Source organism: Bufo gargarizans, chromosome 2 (genome assembly GCF_014858855.1).
Source record: "Bufo gargarizans isolate SCDJY-AF-19 chromosome 2, ASM1485885v1, whole genome shotgun sequence".
NCBI classification, from domain to species: Eukaryota; Metazoa; Chordata; class Amphibia; order Anura; family Bufonidae; genus Bufo; species Bufo gargarizans.
In genome coordinates, this window is record NC_058081.1 from 62,335,159 (window position 1) to 62,357,125 (window position 21,967).

General features: G+C 45.1%; 1 protein-coding gene across 2 annotated transcripts in view; it reads right to left on the reverse strand.

Moving 5' to 3' along the window:
- Positions 1-21,967, reverse strand: part of ADAM9 (ADAM metallopeptidase domain 9) — a 109,430-nt gene that overhangs the window by 62,677 nt on the left and 24,786 nt on the right. For both annotated transcript variants that reach the window (XM_044279046.1, XM_044279045.1), the window contains exons 2-3: positions 13,845-13,939; positions 12,185-12,246 (exon numbers count right to left, since the gene is read on the reverse strand). In XM_044279046.1, coding sequence (XP_044134981.1) covers positions 12,185-12,246; positions 13,845-13,939 — 157 coding nt within the window. The remainder of the gene's footprint in view (positions 1-12,184; positions 12,247-13,844; positions 13,940-21,967) is intronic.

Genomic DNA, 21,967 nt, shown 5'->3' on the forward strand with positions numbered 1-21,967 from the left:
GATCAGGTGATTGAAGTGTGATATGCGACTTTTTTTTTTTTTTAAATATCTCAATTAGGTATCTTTTTTTATTTTTAACTTTTATTATTATCATCATCCCCTGTTTATATGAAGGCTGAGAATGAAAAGCCCTTATTGAGGCCTAATCTATTTGGCCTCATTTTGTAGTCATTTTATATCCAAATTCCCCCCTCTTGGTCCCATTTTTCTTTTTTCAATACCCCAGAATTTTAGGTTGTTTGGATTATTTTGATGGAAATATTTGATATGACGTGCAATCGATGTATCCTTATTTGCGCCGTCTCAATTCCTGCGTGGTTTTTCCCATATACAATTTGGGACAAGTACACATAGCAGCATAGATTACCCCCTGAGTCTTACAAGTTATAAGTTGTCTTATTTCATATCTTTTGCCATCACTTGGATTAGAAAAAAAACTGTGCTCTCAAAATAAATTTACAAATGAACAGTCCCCACATGGTACCGATCCCGTTGGGCCATCTTTCTTTTTCTTTTTGCATGCCTTCTGTTCTCGATAATGACTTTGCACGAGATGATCTTTGAGGTTAGGTCCTCTCCGGTAGGTTACGCTCGGGTATGAACTAATAACCGATTTCAAATCTCTATCTGATTTTAATATATGCCAATGCCTCTTTAGAATGGTATTAATTTCTTTAGAATAACCGTCATATGTTCCTATGCATCTTATTATTTCAGTTTTTTTCATTAGCTTTGGATCTAAAAGATCTAATAGTTTTTTTCATCTTTGCATTGTTAAAGCCTTTAAGGGGACGTATGGGATAGCCAAGTTCTTGAAATCGCTGAGATAGCTCCCCACTTTCAGCCATAAAAGAGTTCTCCTCTGAGCAATTTCTCCATGCTCTGAGATACTTTCCCGTTGGTATCCCTCTTTTTAATAGTGGGGGATGCCAACTGGTCCAGTGTAGGTAACTCTTTGATGACGTTGATTTCCTGTAAATGTCTGTATTCAGACTGCCATCTTCCAATTTTTTTATTTTTAGATCACGGAAACAAATCTCTTCCTCCTGCATCTCATGTGTATATTTCATACCAATATCATTAGCGTTTAGATTGTCAACAAAATCCTGAAAAAGTGATTTACTGCCCTCCCAAAAGATGAGGATGTCATCTATATACCTGCCCCAATAAATAATGTGGCAGGTATATAGAGCCATCTTATCAGTGAACACCACGCGATTTTCCCACCACCCTAAAAAAATAAAAAGATTTGCATAAGTCGGTGCACATGCCGTCCCCATTGTGGTCCTTTATTTTCTTATAGAACCGTTCCTGGAACTTAAAATAATTATGTTCTAAAATAAACTCATGTAGTGACAAAACAAAATCATTGCGTTTGTGAAAAGTGACACTTTTTGTGTTTAGAGAGTATTTTATTGCGTTTAGACCCAGACGATGCTGTATATTGCTGTTAAGGGACTCCACGTCCAAGCTTGCTAGAAAAGTGTTTGGAGGGAGAGACATATCATTGATTTTTAGGAGAAGATCTTTGGTATCTTTTATATATTAGGGAAGTGCTGTTACAAAACATCTTAACACTTGGTCAACGTAGTTACTTATTCCTTATGTTAGACTATCGTTTTCTGACACTATGGGCCTACCTGGCACTGGTATTTTCTTATTATGTACCTTAGGTAAGGCATAAAATGTTGGGACAGTCGGAGCTTTATTAGATAAGTACTGAAACTCATCTATACTGATCAAATTTAGCATTTTTTGCTCGTAAGAGAAGCTCTTTTAATTCTTGTAGATATTTTTCAGTGGGATTGGTAGAGAGAATTTGGTAGATTTGTTTATCATTCAGAAGACGGAGGACCGTCCTGACATAATCTTGTTTATCCTGTATCACAATATTACCTCCCTTGTCACTAGGTTTAATTATCAAGGTTTCATTTTTACTCAGTTGTTCCAAGGCCCCATTCTCTGAAGGGGTTAGATTAGATTTACTTTGTTCCTTTCTGAGTTTTAAAGTCTGTTTATCTTGCGTCACTAAGGTTACAAATGTATCTATTTCCTTACACTGAGAAAAGGGTGGCGTCAATTTTGATTGATGTAAGTTTCAATGTTGTGAATGGCGGATCTGGAGGAATTTCAAGGCCCTCATTTTCATGTAGTAAGCTTTCCAAAGCTTCCATACTTTCCTTCTCCTTTTCCTGTATTCATTTTATATCATGTTCCAAGTGTAAATGCATCTTATGAAGGGCAAGTTTTCATGCAAATAAATTGATGTCTTTCATCCACATAAATTTGTCGCATAATGGTACTGGTGAAAATGTTAGACCTTTTGACAGTAAGAATTCCTCCGCTTCGGTTAAAATGTGTGATGATAGATTTATAATCTGTTTATTTTCTGGTCTCTCATAATCTAATTCTTCTCTTATTTGTTGTAACCCCATTTCTCTCAATCCCGTAGCTGTACTCCTGGATGGTCTACAAAAATGGTCATGGTCGTATTTTTCTCCCCTGACGGGTTCGGTACCCCATCGCTGTTCTGTCATCTGATTTGATGAGTGCGTAAAAACAAAGGGTTGTGAGCCACCAAGTGATACCATAGGAGTGGTATTGAGGTTTGTATTTATTTCTTTTATCCTCCGAGAGGAGGTTTGAGCTCTGGATAATATCTGTTGTGTATTTCCTTCTGTATCCAGGCATGTTGATCTTTTTTCTGTCTTTTCTCTCGTTTGTCTTTTAGGTGTTTGATACCTTCTTTTCTTAAATTTCCTCTTTATACCTCCTCCTTGGTTATATGTTCCCGATTGTACTGAACCCACATAAGTGACGAAACATGTTGGGGGAGCTTTGTTTCTTGTTTTAATATCAGGGAATATTAGTGTTTGAAAAAGTAAGGGGTTCGACCTGCAGGCGTCCCCCAACTGATAAAGAACAAGTTGATCTGATAAAGTAAAGGGAGGATAGCGTGGGGAAGAATAAATAGTAACCAGTGATCTTAGAATTTAACAAACCAAACCAAGCTTTATAGTCTGGCAGTTGATATTAAGAGACGCAGATCAGATCAAGACAATTGTTGGTTGATACAAATTATTAAAACTAGCAACAAAGTTAGTTGCCAGCAAAAAATAAATCAGCAGCCACAAAAATCTAAGATTAATGTAGTTAACACAACTGCCGCACATATCGATACCTAAGTATAAACTATCTGGGATACAGTGAGGAACAGAAGTATTTGAACACCCTGCGATTTTGCAAGTTCTCCCACTTAGAAATCATGGAGGGGGTCTGAAATTCACATTGTAGGTGCATTCCCACTCTGAGAAAATATAAAAAAAAATATATATATATGTCACTTTGTATGGTTTTTAAAGAATTTATTTGTCTTGCACTGCTGAACATAAGTATTTGAACACCTGAGAAACAGCAAGAATTCTGGCTCTCAAAGACCTGTTACTGTGCCTTTAAAAAGTCCACCTCTACTCCACTCAATAATCTAACTTAGTAGCACCTGTCTGAGCTCCCTAAAGACACCTGTCCACCCCACAGTCAGACGCCAACTACTACCATGGGCAAGGCCAAAGAGCTGTCAAAATACACCAGAGACAAAATTGTGGACCTCCACAAGGCTGGAAAGGGCTACGGGGCAATTGCCAAGCAGCTTGGTGAAAATAGATCAATTGTTAGAAAATGAAAGAGGCTAAAGACGACTGTCAGTCTCCCTCGGACTGGGGCTCCATGCAAGATCTCACCTCGTGGGGTATCACTGATGATAAAAGAGGTGAGGAATCAGCCCAGAACTACAAGGGAGGAGCTGGTCAATGACATGAAGAGAGCTGGGACCACAGTTTCAAAGGTCACTGTCGGTAGAACACAACGCCGTCATGGTTTCAAATCATGCATTGCACGGAAGGTTCTGACTGGAATACATTGGCTAAAGTCTCAGTTTTTAACATCAGCCTGAGGGATTAGCCAGTGTTGTCAGTTGCATATCTTTGTGGTGCACCTTTTGAAGTGATTTATGCATTTGTATATTTTCATCCACACACTACTCCATCTTGTGTAGGATGCCTTTGTGGTGCATATGGTCCGCTGCCGACATCCTCCATTGTATGCATTTTTTTTGGATCACATGCAGAGGAATTGCTCCCCAGGTTATAAACACGCCACAGTGTTTGGGGTTTTTGAGCATTTCCTCCCATTTAGGCAGTTTTATTTTAGTGATTTTTCTTTATATGTATGGAATGTGCCATTGCGCAATGCTGGTAACATTCTGTTGCACCCGGTAGCCTGTATCGCATGGCCTGTTACAGGTGGGGCTTGCAGCCCTATCTCTTCTCCCACTGCATGAGTGATCTCACTATGGAGGTATGCGAGTTTGATCTTCGCACCAGTCAGACCGTGTTCACACACCATAGGTAGTCTAGTGGTAGGACCCATGCCACACTGAGATACCTTGACGGTGGTGCAAAAGGGCTCCGATGTGTTCCTGACTGGAATACATTGCCTGAGGGATCAGCCAGTGTTGTCAGTTGCATATCATTGTGGTGCACCCCTTGCAGTGATTTATCAATTACCACTTATATGTAGACTTCTGCGAAATTAAAACCACCTGTGCCGAATGGGAGGAGTGCTGATACCAGTAATAAAGAAGAAAGATTCAACATGCATATATCAAGGGGAGAAAAACAGAACTGGATCGCACATCCACTTTGCTGTTGTAGAGTCTGTGAAACTCCTGTAATCAGCTGGCTGTCCTGCCGCTTCTGCAATACAGTACATTACTCCTGGCTATATTAGATCTCTCTATGATCCACCTTCCTATAGTAGCAGAGAGAACTCACACACTCCTCAGTATCAGTGACTACTGGCACAAGGGAAAGTAGATCCCTCATGGACTGCAAAAGCAGAAATCCGTCCAGAAATTAAGATGTGCTGATAACAGAGAGCTATTAAAGGCAGCAGCATCCTGGACACACAGACCTCACAACCGATCTTTGGTTGTGCGAAGTGTGTTGCTGCCAAAGTGACTCTGTAGTCCCAGTGTGCAGTACAACCCTAAGCTCCCTCTAGTGGTGGCTACAGTCAACGATGATATTTTATGTCCATGCACGGTATTTAAAGCGCAGTATCAGAAACGTGAATATACAAAGATATCCTTTACGTAAGAGGCTTCTGCCTGTGACACATTTATTGTTCTACTCATAATAACGTCAAAGCTGAAATTGCTCTTTAACAGCGGCAATAAATCCTACACTTTCTGCTCCACCCGATTATGGACTTTGACATGCGCGTGACAATAGGACATATGATTATTATTCACAGTAAAGATAAAAAAAAATAGATTGTATGAAATAAAAACATATTGCTGCAATATACACTCTTCAAAACACTGAAATTGCAACATCAAGAAGGAAAAGTCATGGAATTAAGGAAATCACAGATTTGATAGACATGTTAATGATATGCAAATGATAATAAAATGGGAAGAAAATATTCAAAAATCTTAATTTAGTCAATATCAAGTATGAGCACCACACGCAGAAATACGCGCATTTACACTCCAATGCGGTTAATGGTTGTCTGAGGAATGTTCTGCCAGCCACCGGCAGACATCTCGTCCTAGGCCTGCAGTTATCTGCCGGATTGATAAAGGTCTCTTAGTTCAAGGATTCGGTCACCGTCCAATTGGAGATAAGTGGCACGTCCACGAACAGGAGGCATCACACCATCATGCCACATGACTTGACCTGATTTTTGAGGTTTCATGTGGCTAAAAAACTTTGCTTTCAATCTGGCTTTTATGGCCCTCCCACATGCCACAGATTGGAGCTAGGTGCTTGAAAATGTTATCATCTGGAGATCATAGTGACACCTACTACATCCTCGATTTGCATAACCTTACGGACTGTCCTTGTCGATGCTGCAATTTCAAGTTAAGGAAGGTATTAACTATTAAAAGGAAAAAAAAAAAAAATCACATTAACTGGGGAAGGAACAGAACACTTACCTGTGAACTCCTTTCCATCTGCTGATTATCTGGCTCCTGTCATTCAAGATGGCTGCTTCGCTTCTCAGACTACCACAGAAACATCACTCGGATGTTTACTCCAGGGCCCTGAACGTTGCGACCACAGGCTATTCAACTGTATCGTCATCCTCAGGACGGCAATATAATTAAATTAAAGCGGCAGGACGCGGGATCCAATGGTTCCTTGCCTCGCTGCTCACTGCCATAGACCGCTAGGCCTATGAAATAGTAGAATGGCACAGGCGGTAGCGATGTAATAACATCATTGTAACCGCCTGCCCTGGGTCTTAGGCAGGGCGATGAGTCCAGAGGTAAACATTGAAGAGGACGCAGCTCTCGCATGAGCGCCATGGCCCCATTAAACAGCTAATCGTGGGGGTGCGGGAAGTCAGACCACCACCGATCGGATATTGCTGACCTATACTGAGCACAGCTCATCAACATAATGAAATCAGACAACCTGTTTAAGCTTTGTAGGGATGTACCCGTCAACAGGCTTGTTGACGGTTTCCAATGACAATCAGCAAAACTGTGAATGCAGGTGTAGACTATGGCACAGGCAAGATAAGTACACGCTAAATTACTTCACTCTTCTAGGATTGTCTAGAAAATATAAAATTATAATATGGGGTGTCACAATTTAGCCGAAGGATCAGCTACAGTATGTTGAATTTCAATGTCTGACACTGAGGTGCTGCCAGAGATGTCTACCCTCTCCCCAGTCAGAAGACATGCAAGCTTAGCCAAGCTCCATGAGTATGGGGAGAAGGTCAGGAGGCATCGTTATCTGAAGACTATGTGCAGCCTTAGGGTCCTATTAGGCTGAATGGTTTGTGGGCCAATTATCAGGACAGGTATTGATGGAAAAGCTCGTTCCCAATAATTTTCCTGTATAATTGTGCAGTCAATCAACGGGAAAAAGCTTATTTGTCGCCTGATGTCCATCTTTCATCATAATGCATAGAACAGAATGAAGGAGGAATGACAGCAGTAACAATCGTTCCTCCCACATTCAGTTTGCATAGGCCTGATCGTTCAGGCTGGTGCAAATGAGCGCCAGTGGATGCGTTATCAGCAATCAGCGATTGGGTCCTTAGGCATGGACCAGTTTTCAGCCTCTGGACATGAAGAACAGTGCCATCTCTGTGCTTGGTTAGTACCAGACCAGGAGCATCTCATGCAAGTCATGAATAGATGAATGTGTAGCACCTAGTGGACTGCTCCATAGCAATCAATTAAAAAATGCCATTTTAAAAATAAAATGATGTATTGACAGTGCGACCCATAAAACTCCCGGAGCCGTGAACAAGCAGGAGAAGAGGCCTTGCTGTCCATACAGACCGGAGTCCATGTTTATGCTAATAATTACACTTCATCACAAGACTGTAATACATTTCTGATTGCCGGCCAGCGATTACATCATTTCTTCCTGTGAAACTTTTCAGAAACGTTCCGAGATGTTCCAAGAAAGACGACAAACAAGTCATGTTGGGATCTGTAAGCCAGACACTGTGCTATCAAGGTCTGCAAAGGGAATATATGTGTGTGTGAGCATGGGTGTCATAGTAGTTCTGGCTCTCTCCTTGTGGAGAAGGAGTCTTATAGGCCAGACAATGCTCCTCTTGGGGGGGTGAGCAAATTAAATCTCCTTCCATAAAATAAATGAAAGCTGAGCCTCTGATGCCACCTACCTCTGATGTAAGGTAGGTATCCTGTAAGCCAGGGATGCTCAATGCACGGCCCTCCAGCTGTTGCAAAACTACAATTCCCAGCAAGCCCTAGTAGCTGTAGGCTGTCCAGGCATACTGGGAATTGTAGTTTTTCAACGGCAGGAGGGCCGCAGGTTGGGCATCCCTGTTGCAAGTCACGGTTCGATCTTTTTTAAAACAGACCTTCAGTCATAACTTAGGAATATTGCCAAGCCAGTACCTCACATGCAGCCAGCTCTTTCAGGGTGATTGTTCCTCATCAGTGTAGAGAAGAAAGAACTGGCTGAACTTGGTGAGAAGCCTTTGTCTGGGATTTAGGGGCACTATTTCTCCTTGTGGAGAGCACCTAGAATGCATTAGGAGTCTTATAGGCTATGCAATGCTCCTACTATGTTCTCTCCACAAGAAGACAAGAAGAGATAGTCCCCTCGGGTTCCCAGACAAAGGCCTCTCACCTGTCTCAGCCAGTTCTCTCTGCTCTGCACTGATGAGGGGCAATCACCCAGAAACAGCAGTCTGCAGATGAGGTACTGGCTTAGCTAATGTAACCTATGTCTCAAGGCCTGTTTGGAAAGGTCAAACATTTTACTTATAGGATAGCTACCTTAAATCTGGTGGCATCAGGCTAAGCTTTCTTTCTTTTTTTCTTTTTTTTTTTTAGAAAAGAGCTAATCTGTTAAACTTTTTGCCCAGAGGAGCATCATGTGACCTATAAGATTCCTTACACCTACCAGGTGCTCTCCACCAGGAGAAATTGTATCCCCTGGATCCAGAACTATATCATAATGTTCTAACCCTAATTCCCTTTCCAGCTGGATGCCTAGCACATTATACAGCCCCACAAATTCTGGGAATAATACAGTTGAAACCTTAATGGACTTAAGTAACCCTAAGGACAAATGGTCTTCGAAGATCAACTATTCTTAGCGGTTCCTCTAGACTGCCTCCTCATCGAATACTGTCAAAAACAGCCATAGACTGGAAGGAAGACGTAGGGGGACCAGGTGAGACAGAAGACCGTAATGGTGGGAAAGCACCACAAATTGTGTTGATCTGTAAAAGTTCTTAGTTTATAGGCGTACAAAGAAGCAGAAGCATCAATTTCCTGAACATAAAAACTGTAGATCAAAGTCAAACCACTTCTCTAGTGCAAACCACCTTCAATGTCTGCAGGATGTTCATGGACCATGCACGGCTTGTCATCCTTAGGAATCATACAAAGATTTGAAATCTACGTTCCCGCGCTCATTCTGCAGATGGGTGTGGAAGACGCTATGGAAATTTCAACCCAAATGTAAAATTATCCACTAAGCACAGAAGTTTTAGATTTGTTCACAAGCTAGGTGATGGGCGAGGAGAAGGTGTTCATGCAACCAGCTGGCGTTCTGAAAATGTACAAGACCGGATGCTGCGAGGATCTGAAATAATTTGCTAAGACACCATTGAGGTCTTGGGATGAGGGGCCTTGTAGGAGTAGCAGTCAGACTGGTGGGAGTGCAAGGAACTATGAGGTCACTGTGAGAAATACTTTGTGAAAAAGCAGCTAAACCTAAAATACAAGACATCTTACAGTAAATGGGATAACCCTGCCCACAAGCTATGTTAGCTGAGTTAGGCTCAATGGACGGCCCCCAATTGGGACCCTGTCCTCGAAGAGTCAGAGTGAAGGGTCGGTCATGTAATAGTATGGTACAGGCTGAATGGCTGTCACGTAAGGCTGCTGCATCCACTAGTAGAAAACACCTCTCTGCTGACACAGCGACTGTCTGTCATATAACAACCCCTTTAAGAGCCCCCATATTGCAGCCACATAGGCAGCACTGCTTACAGGAGATAGTCTGACATTTATAAATAAAGTATTCTTGCAAACTGCAGAAATATTATCTAGGAAAGACCTTTAGAAGTGTTCATCCTGCTCTTTCTGGTGCATGCTGTTTCTGCATGTGTGCTGTGGTTTGTACATATAGTTTTTTTGCACATAGGAAGCACCGGGGGTGTTTAGATATACTTGTGGTGCCCCTTATCTATAGCAATAGCATTCTGCGCTTCCTGCTTCATGAACAATATGTTAGAATTATGCAGGGAGAGCATAGAAGAGAGCAAATAGGTGAATGTCCCCCAGTTCTATGAGTAGAAGAAATGACTGCCTTGATACATAAAGACTAGCTGATTACAGGGTCTCGTGCTGCTGGGTGACCGAGATCAGTGGTCATCTGCTGGGAAACCTGGTAGCAAGTGTTCAATATGTTTGCAGTGCCACCACAGGACAAAATAAACATTACATCGTTTCATTGGTGGGCTGTCTATGTAATGTATGGTCCACTAAAAGACAATTTTTGCAGCTGAAAGTTGGAACCCCTCAGAATTTCTTAAAGGGAGTCTGTCACCTAATCTGAGCGTTTTATAACGCTCAGATCATGTTATAGACTGTTCGGCCCTCAATACAAATGGTACCTCTCTTGTCTGTGTCCCTCGCCGAGAAAAATAAAAAACTTATGCAAAAGACCTTCGGCATTTGCAAGCGCCCAGGGGCAGCTTCTTTCAGCCCTCCCTTCTTTCCTACTATCACGTCCAACTGTGCCTCCCAGAACTTGTGCTTGCGCTGCTCCAGGGTTGGCCCGCACATGCGCACTGCTCCTCCCATTATCGACAGAGGAATAGGCATAGTCATATTGCGCATGCGCCGCCCCAGGGCACTTGCCAAAGCTCATTTGCATAAGTTTATCAAGTGTATTTTTCACGATCTCGGCGAGGGACACAGACAAGAGAGGTACCATTGTAATGGGGGCCAAACAGTCTATAACCTGATCTGAGCGGTCTAAAACACTCAGATTAGTTGACTCTCTTTAAGTACTTGAAAATATGTTAAAAAGTAACTAAACTTTTGCAAAACTTTCTTTAAAAACGTTCTAAACAGCCCAAAAATGACTATAATATATTTTGTTAATCGATTTTGTGGTTTTCCTACTCAAATAGGCACCCAAAGTCCTGGATGCTATCGCACCTTAAAACCATTATTCTAGTAAAGCGCTGCCATGTCAGAGGAGTATGGATTTCACTGGAGCCGCAGTGAAAGCTGCACACATTGCTGCTCCTGTCTATGCCCTCCTCAAGCTTGGGTAAATTCTGGTACAGCACATAGATACCCTGTACCCTCCATAGATGTGTTATGCCAGGGTTTAGCTGAGCCAAGTGAGCTCCTGCCTGAGCCTGTTTCGCTCAGCAGAAAACTCAATAACACAATGGTAGCAATGTGCTATAGAGAGCCTACATCTGAGCGGAACAGGCTCAGGCAGGGGCCCACTCAAGTCAGCTAAATCCTGGCCGGGCACATCTGTAAATAAAAATCATTTTTTGACTATTTAGAGAATTTTTAAATAAAGTTTTACAAAAGTTTACTCTTTAAACCAGCAAAATGAGAGAAAACGTTTACATAACAGAACTTACATTCATGAAACAGGTGGCACAGGATGAACAGTGTAATCATTCAGTTCTAAGTGCTAAGATGAACTATGGTTGCTCTCTCTCTGGGTGTGCTTACTGTACAGAAATAGATTTATGCATAGCTCTGTATTTGCCCATTTGTTATCTGTTCTATTGTGTTTGAAATAGGAATGGAAGATAAGAAGTTAAGAAAAAAAAACATCACTTTGAGAAATGTTCTTTCTTAACCAATAAAGTGAACATGCTGATAGATGCAATTTGACCCAGACAGGAAACGGTTATGTAAGATACTGTACATTTACTGGATGAGCCTGGACAGATTATCTATACTACACCAGAAAGCATACTTGTTCCATGTACAGTACAAGAATATCGCTACTATACTACTGCCCCTATGTACAAGAATATAACTACTATAATACTGCCTCCTATGTACAAGAATCAAACTACTATAATACTGCCTCCTATGTACAAGAATATAACTACTATAATACTGCCTCCTATGTACAAGAATATAACTACTATAATACTGCTCCTGTGTACAAGAATATAACTACTATAATACTGCCTCCTATGTACAAGAATATAACTACTATAATACTGCTCCTGTGTACAAGAATATAACTACTATAATACTGCCTTATATGTACAAAATTATAACTACTATAATTCTGCCCCCAAGTACAGGAATAGTAGTTATATAATACTGCCTTTTATTTGCAATATACAAACTATAGGTGAGATTTATCAAAGCTGATATTGCCCACAACAACCAATCAGATTCCACCTTTCATTTTTCAGACCTCCTTTGGAAAATGAAAGCATACATCTAATAGGTTGCTATGGGCAAGTAAGCCAGTTTTTCTTTATACCAGTTTTGATAAATCTTCCCCTATAACTCATAAAATGCTGCCCCCTAATATAGGGATGTTATACATTAGGGCGGGAGACACACCCACTACAGCAACATTTTCATATATTCCATGTTATATAGTAATGGAGAGAGGAATACCTGTTGTGCTCCAGATGTAATATGTGCTCCTTGCCTTCAGCCTGGATGACATAGGAAAGACCCTAAAAGATACAAGAGCGCAGTTACCCAATGACTGTGGTTATCGGGATTATAGCAGTATCCGTATATACGGTATATCACACAGACAAGCAAAGAAAAAACATAATGCAAGAATGGGGGGGCACCCATAAATGGGGAGAACCCTGCAGATCATAAATCCTTCAGAAGTCTTCTTCAGCCAAGATGATTAGTCACAACAGGTCCTGGGAGGTCCCCTCAATTCGAGGGATCATCTTCCAAATATGCTTGTTGTCGATCACTGCCTCGTGTAACGTCTTTTATGAAGGAAAAAAAAAATCATGGATTACTTACCTCACAGGTCCACGTGACTGGCTGAGCAGGGATTTCCTCTGTGTGGAGGTGGAACGAGAAAAGCAGAGACCAGCAGGGATACGGTAAGTGTTGGCACGGCAGTGGTGGGGCACCCGGGAGGTCCCTCTTTTTTTTTTTTTTTTTTTAAACCCACTCCACCAATTATGTAAAAATGTGTATCCTTTACGGAACGTTCACACTATGGATTATAAAGTGGAATTTTGGTGCTAAAAACTCACCAATGGCCATTTTTTTCTGCCTCTTATATACAGCATCTCAATGGGGCATGTCCCATCTCGACGCAGCTGTGGCTTCAAGCCACTGCTCTGTGATCCTTAGCGCTGCCTCCCAATGAACGAATGGGAGGCAGAAAGGAGACAGCCGCTGGCAGATTTTCTGCGAAATTTCAGTGCAGCTGTCCAGTCCAAAATTCCGCTGTAAAATCCGTGAACATCACCTTAAAAGGGTTGTCCGGGCTCTGAAAAAAGAAAAACTAGCTAACCCACTGACCTGCTCTGGTCATCCCAGTTCCTGTGGTGCATCTCCATTCCCACCAGCTCCAGGTTCCACCGGGCGGGAAGTGTGACATGCTGACTCCCCATATGTCACCGCTGACAACCAACCAGTTAGTGGCCTCGGCGGTCAGGTGCCATGCCTGCACACATCACCACTGAGACCTACTGATTGGCCACCAGCAGTGACATGGGGGAAGTCTGTACGTCACACTTCTGGCCAGGTGAGGACAGAGTTAGGATGAACAGAGCAGTACAATGGGCTTTTTGCATGGCCATCCCTAATTTAATTTTTTCAGGACGGTGACAGCCCCTTTAAATTAAGTACTGAACAATATGGCTGCCATTATGGTTCCAACAGATGTTATTACCAAAAACTACTGGAAGTAGACCCAACAAGTAAAATTCAAGGAGTTGGGGACCATCTACCTACAGGGGCAGATTTTGCTCATCTGGGGCCCCAGGAGTCTGGGGATCCCTGATGCACCGCTAAGCTCCTGCTAATGGTCTACTGCTGGGAAGGCACCCTCCGCCCATACCCTCTGCACGGGCAGTATGTTTACACATTTAGTTGTGCTTTTTTTTCTAGCCAACAGCTTGTGGTCAGCAGAGGGCCCTGCTGATCTCTGGGGCCACGAACATTTGCTGGGTTTGTGATGTAGTAAAGTCCATGCCTGCCACCTAAAACCCTAGTCTAGATGTCCACCTTCTATACCATGTATTTTCGGTGACTCAATGAAAGTACCCATAAGACCACTGATACAAAATTTAGTTACCTCCTTTAAGGAGCCAGACGCATCTCTTCTTAGACGAGTCACTTTCTGGGGCGTTATAATTTCATAAGAAGAAAGGAAAGATGAAGGGTCCAGGCCTAGGAAAAAAAAAAAAAGAACATTGTTTTTTAGAGCCCCACAAGCTTTATCTTCCAAGGGTGCAACGAACATGGCATATATGCTTAAAGGGAGTCTTTCACCTAATCTGAGCGTTTTAGACCGCTCAGATCAGGTTATAGACTCTTTAACCCTCATTACGATCATACCCGTCTCTTATGTGTCCCTCGCCCAGATAATGAAAATAACACTTTTTAAACTTATGCAAATGACCTTCTGAAGGTGCCCAGGGGCGGCGTTACTGGGCGATGTGCCCAGAAAAACACACCTCCAGCCGGCGGACGTCACGAGCGGCACCAGAGGACGGCGGGCTGGGAACTGGCCCGCACCTGCGCACTGCTCTGCCCATTATGGGCAGAGGAACATCCTTTCATATTGCGCATGCGCCGGCCGGCTGTCTTTAGTTGGCCGGCGCATGCGCAATATGAAAAGCTGTTCATCTGCCCATAATGGGCAGAGCAGTGCGCAGGTGCGGGCCAGTTCCCAGCCCGCCGTCCTCTGGTGCCGCTCGTGACGTCCGCCGGCTGGAGGTGTGTTTTTCTGGGCACATCGCCCAGTAACGCCGCCCCTGGGCACCTTCAGAAGGTCATTTGCATAAGTTTAAAAAGTGTTATTTTCATTATCTGGGCGAGGGACACATAAGAGACAGGTATGATCGTAATGAGGGTTAAAGAGTCTATAACCTGATCTGAGCGGTATAAAACGCTCAGATTAGGTGAAAGACTCCCTTTAAACTTTAAAAAAAATATATATATTTTTTTAAAATTGCTCCCCCCTTTTTTACACTTACATTAAGTCCCCTTAGGGGACTTGAACAGGAGATCGTTAGATCGCTTTAAGCATAGACTGCAATGAATTACCATTGCAGTGTATGGGATATTCAATACAGGCATGGGTTCAGGCATGGGTTCCATAGGAACTATTTCAGTGGTAGCTTCAGATCCTTCAGAAGGACCAAAGCCACCACAGGGAACAAACTGCTCTCAGAGAAAGCCACCACAGATGCCGTGGTGCAAACTGACCCCAGCATCTGAGAGGTTAAATGTCTGATCTGCGTCAACGCTGACCACAAACATTAGCCCCTGGTGTTTGCTGCAGAAACCTGGCAGCTAAGGCACGCGCTGCACTCTGGAGAGGGCGTCATATTTAAAGACCCAACTTCTGTCATACATGTACAGCGGAGCTCGGGAAGGGGTGAATGATAGTCTAAAAACAGAGGCTCTCCATTCCCTCACCCCTGCCTCCATGCATGAAGCAACAATATTTTTCATATCTCAAGATTCAGGTAAAAAAATTAAATGAGACATCATATAGTACTGGTCTGTCTCTTTCTTACAAAGCTAGAACCAGCCCTGTACCTCACATGGATCCAGAGATCTCCACATTTATTGCTCTGCTAGATTTATTTCAAGCTGGCAGCTCAGAGGGCATGTCCTTTCCCAGCGATGTGTCCTCTCAGCCACAGCTTCATCTCCCTGTAAATTTCACAGCATCTAACAGTAGATATGGCAGGTGGCAGTTAAAGGATGGAACTGGGCATGTGCGACCACCTCAGCAATGTCATTGAGGTGGACAGAGAACTAAAGAAAAGGAATTACGTGAAATTAGAGATACAGGTGCTAGTTTAAAATAAATTGTAAAGTAGAGGGGGGGATCCCGAAAATACCCCAGCAAGAGAATTCAGGTGAAGAAGGGTCAAGCATGTTGGAGTTCAACAAGTTCAATCCTTTTCTCAAGGGACAAAAGTGGTCACCAGGAGTCTGGTGGAGGCTTAAGGCCCATTTAATAATAGGCCAAACGAGTGTTCATAATAACGCTCAGTCCCTATAACTATCTACACCCTCGGCCTGGGACAGCTTAGAGTCCCATGGCTATCAGTATCACTTTTATGCTGACGAAACACAAATCTACCTCTGTGGTCCAGACATCACCACCTTACTATCCAGAATCCCACAATGCCTATCTTCCATTTCCTCCTTCTTCTCCTTTCTCTTTCTTAAAGGGATTCTGTCACCTCCCCTAAGCCAAAAAACGATTTTAAAGCAGCCATGAAGCACAGCTTACCTGGATTAGGCTGTGCTCTTTTATCTTGAAATCCGTCCAGCAGTTACTGCAAAAAACGACTTTGATTGATATGTAAATGTGTCCTGAAGGTGCCCAGAGGGGCGTTTTTTTCTTCTTAGGGACTCTTTCACACCTGCGTTATAGTCTTCCGGCATAGAGTTCCGTCGTCGGGGCTCTATGCCGGAAGAATACTGATCAGGATTTTCCTAATGCATTCTGAATGGACAGTCCGTCCTTCAGGATGCATCAGGATGTCTTCCGTTCCGGAACGGAACGTTTTTTGGCCGCAGCAAATAGCGCAGCATGCTGCGCTTTTTGCTCCGGCCAAAAATCCGGAACACTTGCCGCAAGGCCGGATCCGGAATGAATGCCCATTGAAAGGCATTGATCCGGATCCGGCCTTAAGCTAAACGTCGTTTCGGCGCATTGCCGGATGCGACGTTTAGCTTTTTCTCAATGGTTACCATGGCTGCCGGGACGCTAAAGTCCTGGCAGCCATGGTAAAGTGCAGTGGGGAGCGGGGAGCAGCATACTTACCATCCGTGCGGCTGCCGGGGCGCTCCAGAGTGACGTCAGGGCGCCCCAAGCGCATGGATCACGTGATCGCATGGACACGTCATCCATGCGCATGGGGCGCCCTGACGTCACTCTGGAGCACCCCGGGAGCCGCATGGACTGTAAGTATGCCGCTCCCCACTACTACTATGGCAAGCAGGACTTTAATAGCGTCCTGGGTGCCATAGTAACACTGAAAGCATTTTGAAGACGGATCCGTCTTCAAATGCTTTCAGTACACTTGCGTTTTTCCGGATCCGGCGTGTAATTCCGGCAAGTGGAGTACACGCCGGATCCGGACAACGCAAGTGTGAAAGAGGCCTTAGAGAGCCCAGTGTCACGGATGATCCGCGAGAATATTGAACTGTCCTCCCAATATTATCAATATTACTCTGCCTTATTGAACAGTGGGTCTATTAAACAGTAACTATTTCCCTAGGCCCCAGAACCTACAATTTGATTATTCAGAGCGTCTCCTTCTGTACTTCTGTTGTACCCAGAGAACAACATAGTCCTTTTGTTCAAGTCAGTCAATAGATGCCCAACAGATAACGCAATTACAGCTGGCTTCCTCAGGTTGACAAAAGAACTTTCCTGTCTGAAGAGATATCACAGCTAGGTGTGAAGACGGCACCTGGGGGGAGCCGATTGGTGTCGCTGCCATAAGGGTCTGTAAGATAACTTGCTGCAGACAGTCCGGCACCAAGGTTTCCCAGATTGCAACATGAATCTGAGATATGATTTTTACCTTTTTAAGAGAGCCCATGCATCTTACGGACGTAAAAATTACATCATCGTGTCACTCAGAATTCACTGGATGTTTACATAGGACAAACATAACTCTAAGATGTACCCAGATAAAGTTATGGTGTTACCCCATCATAGAACCAGTTATAATAGTAATATTTGGTATCCCTGAACTCCATATTTTGTGGGGAATGTGAATATGTGCTTGTTACTTGTGTACAGCGGAGACATCCCGCGATATGGCACATGCCATATTTCAGAACTGACATTCACCTCAGGAATACAGCCTGCCCAGCAGGCGGACTCTCAATTCCCCGCCTTGATTCTGGGACCCTTTATAACACAGACCTAGAATCTGCTAAAGGAGTTCTCCACTTTTAACAACACCTAAAGAGGGCCTCAGCCAGAGAACCTGTGGGCTGAAGGCATATTACACTGGACAAAGGCTTCTTGGACTTTACCCCTGCAACTGACTATTTCACCAACGGACATCTTTTCTGCGGAACCTAAGTATTTTCTTCCTTTTCTCCCTTTTGTTTATTGGACTATACTTTCCTTTATTATTGTGTTAATAATTACTGTGCATCGTGATAATTTGTATTGTATATAGATATATAATAAATGACCTCCAAGTCATTTCTCTAGCCATATGCCTGTTTTCAAACACTGCAAAAACTTACCCTAGCCTCTCCGAGGAGAAAGCTACTCGGTTGTGTTATCTAGCTAGTGGGTTCCTCGCTCCCATAAATTGTGAGGTGGTGGCAGTTAAACTACCCTGTGTGTAGTTCCGGTCGCAGTTCGTCGCACGCTTACTTGCGGTCAATCGGAGGTCCACTCCCTGCGCTTTCAGCCTATCGACTGTACGGACTCAAGTTAGACTGTTGGTGTGCTGAAAGTGGCTGGGAGGCCTGTTTGCGGATTGACCACTAGGGGCGCTGTGACGGTTTCGTGACGTATTGTGGCCGCGGCGGTCGCAGTTCGTCACATATTGGTAGGCAGCTACTGGGATTCCTTTTTGCATGTGTTTAGAACATCTGAACAGAGATTAACTAATTTACCTCTGTCAGAACCAAACCAATTTGGTGGTGGTGTGGCTGAGTGCAATACATTTATCTGTGTGTACAGAGAGACTGTGTAGTCCAGTACCCTCCCCGAAATCTTGTTTTCTTTATCTATCTTTTATTTGGCGTGAAAATGTCCGGGGAATACAAGAAAATGGCTTTGGCAGATCTGGAAAATCTGTGCCAAGAACGGGGCATTGAAGTCGGTCGCAAGACGAAGACCGACCTGATAAAAGACTTGTTCCGATGGGATAACCAACAACTGCGGCTGTTGGATGTGTCTACTGCGGGAGACACCGGCCCATCTGACTCAAGTCCTGAGGAACCGGAGACTGAGAATCCTGACTACTCGGAGGGGGAACATCCTGCGGGCCCTGTTGGCCCCCCAGCGCAGTATTTCAGTACGGATCCTAATTTTTCTTTAAGTACTCACCCGGAACCGGCCAGTACCAGACTATTTGTACAGACCCTATGATGCAGCAGGCCCTCCAAAAACTAATGGACACTGACCCGGTAAAGTACCTGCAGTACATGGCTGAGCGCGAAGAACGCCGAGCTGAGAGGGAGGCCGCTGCTGCAGAAAGCCAACGTCGGCATGAACTGAGCATGGCCAGAATACATCAACCCAGCCGAAGCTCATCACCCAACTTTCCTGCAGAAGGAGCAGCATCACACGTGAGTGCAAAATTTAAATTTGCTCCCATTGAAAAGGACACTGACATAGACTTGTTTTTGCGATCCTTTGAGAAAGCCTGCCGTCAGTATCGTCTGCCCCTAAGAGCAGTGGGCCAGACACCTGACCCCCCTGTTGCGCTACAAAGCGCTGGACGCGTTTGCGGAGTTATCCATGGAGCAGGATGAAGATTATTCCGCCATAAAAGACGCTATCATTGCTAAATACCAGCTGACCCCTGAAGTCTATCGGAAAAGGTTTAGGTCCTTACAAAAGGATCGTACGGACTCTTATCCGGATGTGGTCAGCAGCTTACGCACTACATTCCGCCAGTGGACTTTAGGCATAACAAAAGGGTCTTATGACATCCTAGATGACTTGATGGTGCTAGACCAGCTTCTTTGTATTTGCCCTGCGGATGTGAGACAATTCGTGCTAGAACGGAAGCCTGCGTCAGCAACCGCTGCTGCAGACTTAGCTGAGACTTTTGTCACAACCCGAGTGCCCGATCTGCGTAAATCTGCACCATCTCACTGGAGAGGAGGTCTGCCCAATGTCAGGGCAGACCCCCCTGCCTCTGTGGGCCGTCCACCACAGAGACCACCAAGTGCAGCTACTGCTTCCAGACCTGGGGCACCTAATGGAATCACCTGTCACTACTGCCGCAAGCCTGGACATATGAAATTCAACTGTCCTGAGCGGAGACAGCCACAGCCAGCATCTGAACCACCTGTACCTCGCCCACGACAGACACAGCCAGCCAGCGCATCCCAGCGTGAACCATCATCCTCAACTGTTTTGTTCGCCGGTGGGGAGGAGATTCACCCCATCACCAGCAATCACCAGCTTGTTACAGTGAATGACCAGCTAGTCGCCGGTTTCCGGGACACGGGAGCCGATGTCACCCTGGTGCGTCCGCACCTTGTGCCCACAAAGGACATCATCCCAGACAAGTATCTCACCCTCACTGGGGTGGGGGGCACTCTTTCTCACATTCCCCAAGCCCGGGTTTCCATCGACTGGGGGGTGGGTGTTCAAGAAAAGGTAGTTGGTATCCTAGACCAGCTACCAGTTCCTGTTTTGTTGGGGTCCGATCTAGGCAAGCTGGTATCCTATTATGAACCCGCCACGAACCCCTCGGGATCCCAGGAAGGGGGTCCGCCCTCTGCCCCCACCCAGGTGCTTGGCACCCGGGGGCAAGAGTCTGGGGGAGGGGGGTTGAATGTATCCAATATTAATGTTGATGATATGCATGACGTACCTGCTAATGTGATTTCTACATGTGATATTGAAAATGCTAATCTGCCTTGCTCCGAAGTCATACCTGTCCTAGCTGTGACTCGGAGTCGGGCCACCCAAAACTTGAACTCAGAACAGGGGGAAGAGGCTCCGGTCTCCTCCCACTCCTCTGACCCCAGGGAGGGTGACTGTCAGCCACAGGCCTCGTACGCCACGGGCCAGCTGGCTGAAACGGATCAGGCGGCCTTCGAGCACGCACTTCAAACCGATCCTAGCCTCGAGGGTCTCAGAAGACAGGCTGCTGAGCCCCTCGCGGATGGGGCCGGGTTCAAAGTGTACTGGGAAGGTGGGAAGTTGTATAGTGAGGCGATACAACCCACCGAAGGCGAAATGACCGTGAGTACCAAGTCGCTTGTGGTACCTAGTGCCTTCCGGGGGCATGTGCTGAAATCCGCACATGACATCCCCTTGGCAGGGCACCTAGGAGTTCGCAGGACACTTGACCGTATTCAGGGGCATTTCTACTGGCCTAGAATGAGGATAGATGTCATCAATTATTGTCGCTCCTGTACGGTTTGTCAGAGGGTTAAACGAGCTGGGAATCCGCGCAAGGCTCCCCTGTGTCCACTGCCAATCATAAGTGAGCCATTTCACCGAGTGTTGACATAATTGGACCTCTGCCCATTCCCAGCCACAGCGGCAAGAGGTACATCTTGACGCTGGTGGATTACGCGACTCGCTACCCAGATGCGGTCGCCCTCTCCTCCCTGAGGGCAGACAAGGTAGCAGACGCGCTAATTTCCATATTTTCCCGTGTAGGGTTCCCTGCGGAGATGCTCACAGATCAGGGACCCCAGTTTATGTCTGAACTGATGAACGCCCTGGCGGCAAAGATCCAGATGACGCACCTCGTCTCCAGTCCATACCACCCGCAAACCAACGGCCTCTGCGAGCGCTTTAACGCGTCATTAAAGCAGATGCTGGCCACATTCGTTGAGTCGCAGGGTGGGGACTGGGAACGGTACCTGCCTCATCTGCTGTTTGCCTACAGGGAAGTACCGCAAGAGTCCACCGGGTTCTCCCCGTTTGAACTCCTGTATGGCAGGAACGTCCGAGGGCCACTACAGCTGATGCGAGAGACGTGGGAAGGCAAAGGTGATCCCACGGATGTCTCTGTAGTGGATTACGTCCTGAAGTTCAGAGACAAAATGGAGTCACTCTCTGCCATGGTAACGGAGAATCTGGCCCAGGCCCAGGCCAAACAGAAACTATGGTACGACCGCACCGCGGGAGACCGGGCATTTGAAACTGGAGACAAGGTCTATGCCCTTCTTCCCATACGGCACAATAAGTTAGAGGCGGCATGGGAGGGGCCATACACCATAGAGAAGCGTTTAAACCCCCTGACATACTTGGTGAACATGGGGGGTAGAAAACAGAAGGCCTTTCACATTAACATGCTGAAGGCTCACCACGATAGAACCCAGTATGTACTCCCAGTGTGCAGCCGGTTAGAACAGGGCGAGACAGACCCTCTGGTAGATCTGCTGGCTGACACCCGGGAGACGGACGGGGACATAAATGTCAACCCGCAGCTCTCCCCGTCCCAGAGAGAGCAGTTACAGGAGGTGTTAGGTCGGTACCACCGGACCTTCTCAGGTATCCCGGGA